The sequence below is a fragment of the Cnephaeus nilssonii genome (assembly GCF_951640355.1).
Source record: "Cnephaeus nilssonii genome assembly, chromosome: 13".
Classification (NCBI taxonomy): domain Eukaryota; kingdom Metazoa; phylum Chordata; class Mammalia; order Chiroptera; family Vespertilionidae; genus Cnephaeus; species Cnephaeus nilssonii.
In genome coordinates, this window is record NC_137084.1 from 41,161,389 (window position 1) to 41,165,655 (window position 4,267).

Below are 4,267 nucleotides of genomic sequence, written 5' to 3' on the forward strand. Positions count from 1 at the left end.
TTCTCTCCCTGCTAGTGAAGACAGAAAAGGCTCCTCTTTCCACGTGAAGCTGGTAAGAAGGTAGAGAAAGGTGTTTTATTGTGTTATCGTTGTACTTTGATGGGTGCCTACTCACAAATGTTCATGTGAGCTTGTAGGAAAGTCAGATAACTTACAGTCACCCCTGTCCTCAGGGATCCATATAACACACAGATTTCTGAACCCTACTAAATTATGGTTAACTATTGTAATGATTTTTCTCAGATTGACTAAAAACCCTAGGAACTTGAAATGAAAAAGCAACTGTAGAAACAAGCATAAAGGGAATAGTAACATGTATACTTACTACAGGGTATTTGCTCTCAGGAAGTAAACTTTACCTAGTATTTTAAAATGTTTAATTAAAAACATATTAATATTATAATAATTAATATTGCTATTATTTGGTTTTTGTCTTCCTAGAATTGATTTTAACAATGTAAATGTATTCCTTTAAATATTTTTAAAATGTTAATTGAACAAGACTATAACATTTCTGTGTGGATTGATTCAACTGCTTTTCCTCTTTTCTGCAATGTCTACTGAAAACCTCTACCTCATCTTCAAACTGGCATCCATCACTTCATACTCCTAGAACAGCAGTAAATATCACTCAGAACTCATGTGGGGCAAAGAGTAGGCACTGGTTAAAAGGGAAGGAAATGCTGACACAGGCTACAGCATGTCTGAACTTTGAGAACATTATGCTAAGTAAAATAAGCTATCACAAAATAACAAACACTGCATTATTCTATTTATGTGAGATATTTAGAATAATCAAAACATAGGGAGAGACAGTAGAATGGTGGTTTTCAGAGACTAGCAGGAATCGGGAAATGGGGGGTATTGTTTAAATGGCTATGAGTTTCAGTTTTACAAGATGAGAAGAGTTGAGGTAATTGATGATAATGTTGCACAACACTATGGATATATGAAATATCATTGAATTATACACCTAAAATGGTTATGATGGTAAATTTAATGTTCGGTGCATTTGACTGCCATAAAAAATTTATTTTAAAGTAGCACTGGCACATAATGCCCTCATATAACCCTCCACTAATCTACCTTTTTGCCACTTACTCTCTAGTGTCAGTGGAAATGATGATCATCACCTTTTTTAAATTAAATTTATTGGGGTGACATTGGTTACTTATATTATATAGACACATGATCCGTATATTGCATCATGTTGATTTTTTGATGGCTAATTACTATCATGTTCTAAATCAAACACCTGGTACTTTCTTAAAGAATTTTCTATACCATTGTATATTTTCAAGCTCTCATTATTTACTATATCTTTTTAAAAAATGTTTTAATTGATTTTTAGAGAGAGAAGAAGGGAGTGGTAGAGAGAGATAGAAACATTAATGAAACATCGATTGGCTGTCTCCTGCCCTGATGGGGAATGAACTGGTGACCTCTTGGTGCATGGGACGATGCTCAATCTTTACAATATTGCAAAAATTCTCCCTCTACCTTAGTCATGGCCTTTCCCCTTGCTCCCACTAACAAGTTTCCAGAAATAATATACACTGTGCCTCCACTGCTTATTCTCCCATTCATTCCTCATGCCACCGTAGCAGGTTCTCAGCTTTCATTGGGGAACTTCAATTACTTTTTTAGGGTCACTAATATAACCATTACATGGGATATCATTTAAAATTTTTGACCCTTAGTAGACTTGACTGCATAAGCAATTCTACACTATTGTTCATATAACACTGAGTCATGACATCATGCTCTCTTGGTTTTTATGGTTCCTATAAATTGTCTAAACTCACCTCACTTTAGGATTAAACCTTTACAGTGAATCTGCAGAGTTCCATTGTCACTGGTTTTCACTTGTAAGTCCATTCTCTGAGATCGTTCACCCATAATGTTAGATTAAAATGATTCACAACTTCCAAATCTATAAGGAGCAAAAATCTGAGTTTTTATCTCCAATTCAAATCTGGAAAGTTTTGCCTGGAGATTCACATCTCATGGACACTTCATATTTAAGGATACCTTTAAGGGGATTTCTCTTAATCATTTCATATATTATAGATTTAAAATTGAAAGTAATTATTTTTCTTGGCTGTCTCTATTCACAGAATCTAATGATCTAATGGAGCTTAAAATTATGTCAATATATAAAATAATAATAATAAAATGAATAAAGTTATACCAGCATCTTTTCCTTGAATTTAAGACTTAAGATGTTTATATATTTTGCTAAATATCCTATATGAGTGCAGATAAATGTCAGAGTTCAATTTAGAGTTTTCTCAATAATAGAGCACTTATTTATGAACTTAGATACTTCTCCTAACCCAAAGAAAATTTATCTAACTATTTTATATAACTATATAATTTCTTATTTCTATAGGATATGAGCATTGTGAGGACAAATGCTACAAATCTATAAAACATGGAGAGCTTCAGTAACTTGACTTCTACATTTCCAACTTTCTTGTTGACCGGCATTCCTGGCCTGGAGTCTGTCCATGCCTGGATCTCCATTCCCTTCTGCTGTCTTTATGCCATTGCCCTCTCTGGGAACAGCATGATCCTGTTTGTCATCATCACCCAGCACAGTCTCCATGAGCCCATGTACTATTTCCTCTCCATGCTGTCAGCTGCTGACTTGGGCTTGACTATTTCTACAATGTCAACGACATTAGCTATCTTCTGGTTTAATGCAAGAGAAATCAGTCTAGATAGCTGCATTATCCAGATGTTTTTTCTTCATGGATTTACTGTCATGGAATGTGGGGTGCTGGTGATCATGGCTTTTGATCGCTTTGTGGCAATCTGTAACCCTCTAAGGTACACTACTATTCTCACTAATTCCAGAATTATTCAGATGGGTCTCTTAATGATTTTACGTACTGTAGTAGTAATAGTGCCAACACTCTTGCTCCTTAAGCCCCTCTCCTTCTGTAAAGCAAATGTCCTTTCCCATTCTTACTGTTACCATCCAGATGTGATTAAATTAGCATGTTCAGATACTTGGGCCAACAATATCTGTGGATTAATTGGTCTCATTCTGACCACAGGAGTGGATACACCATGCATTGTCCTGTCTTATATCTTGATCATTCGCTCTGTGCTCAGTATGGCCTCCCCCAAAGAACGGCACAAGGTCTTTAGTACTTGTGTCTCTCACATTGGGGCGGTTGCCATTTTCTACATCCCCTTGATTAGCTTGTCCTTGGTGCATCGCTATGGCCGATCAGCCCCCAAAGTGGTCCATTCAATGATGGCCAATATATACTTGCTTTTGCCCCCTGTGCTCAACCCTGTCATCTATAGTGTGAAAACAAAACAGATTCGCAAGGCTATACTTAGTCTTCTTACAAAATAGAGATGATCAATTTTGAGAAAAACATGATAAAGGTTACTTTCACTGTTAGATGACTCTCTATTAGATTTTTTTCTCATTTTATTCATTTATTCAGCAAATATTTAGTAAGAATTTTTATATTTGCTAATTCATTAGATAAAATATGATATACTTCAAGTACTTATGGTTCATCAAATAAGGGAAGCAGGAAAATAACAAAAATAATATACATAATAGTTAACATTTACTGAGTATTTATTTTATACTGTGTTGTCTACTAATAGCTCTTTAAAAATATACTACTTTTATTTATTTCAGAGAGAAAAGGAGAGAGAGAGATAGCAACATCAGTGATTACAGAGAATCATTGATCAGCTGTCTCCTGCACGAGCCCGAAACCTAGGCATGTGCCCTGACTAGGAATCGAACTGTGACCTCCAGGTTCATAGGTCAACGCTCAACCACTGAGCCATGCTGGCCAGGCTCTACTAACAGCTTTTTAAGATATATTCTATTTTATCCTATAGTAGTTCAATGAGATATATAAAATTATTAATTATACAGGAGTGGGCAAAAGTAGGTTAAATTAGCAGCCATCATTTCCTAAAAGATAAATCTTAAGTAAAAATATGAAATAATAATAAAAAGAATAATAAGATATTAATACAAATAGTACAATAATAAATAAATAACAATATAAGAATAAACTCTGTATTTCACATGCTCACAACCATAAACCTACTTTTGCCAATACCTGTATTTTAGAGATGAAGATGCTGAGGCCTAGAGACATTTAGTTCACCAAAGGCCAGACATCTAACAGAGAAGGGTTGAGATTTTAATCCAGGCCTTCTGTATCTTAGATACCATTCTCTTCACTAGTATACTCTGCCAAGAGCAACTAGGAAAACTATTATA

General features: G+C 34.9%; 1 protein-coding gene across 1 annotated transcript; it reads left to right on the plus strand.

Annotated features, from left to right (window-relative positions):
- Nucleotides 1-2,434: 2,434 nt before the first annotated feature.
- Nucleotides 2,435-3,370, plus strand: LOC307109615 (olfactory receptor 51F1-like; the record flags this gene model as incomplete). Its single annotated transcript, XM_079788432.1, has 1 exon — nt 2,435-3,370. One exon carries the CDS (start codon nt 2,435-2,437, stop codon nt 3,368-3,370), a length of 936 nt encoding a protein of 311 aa, XP_079644558.1.
- Between the last annotated feature and the right edge of the window lie 897 nt (nt 3,371-4,267).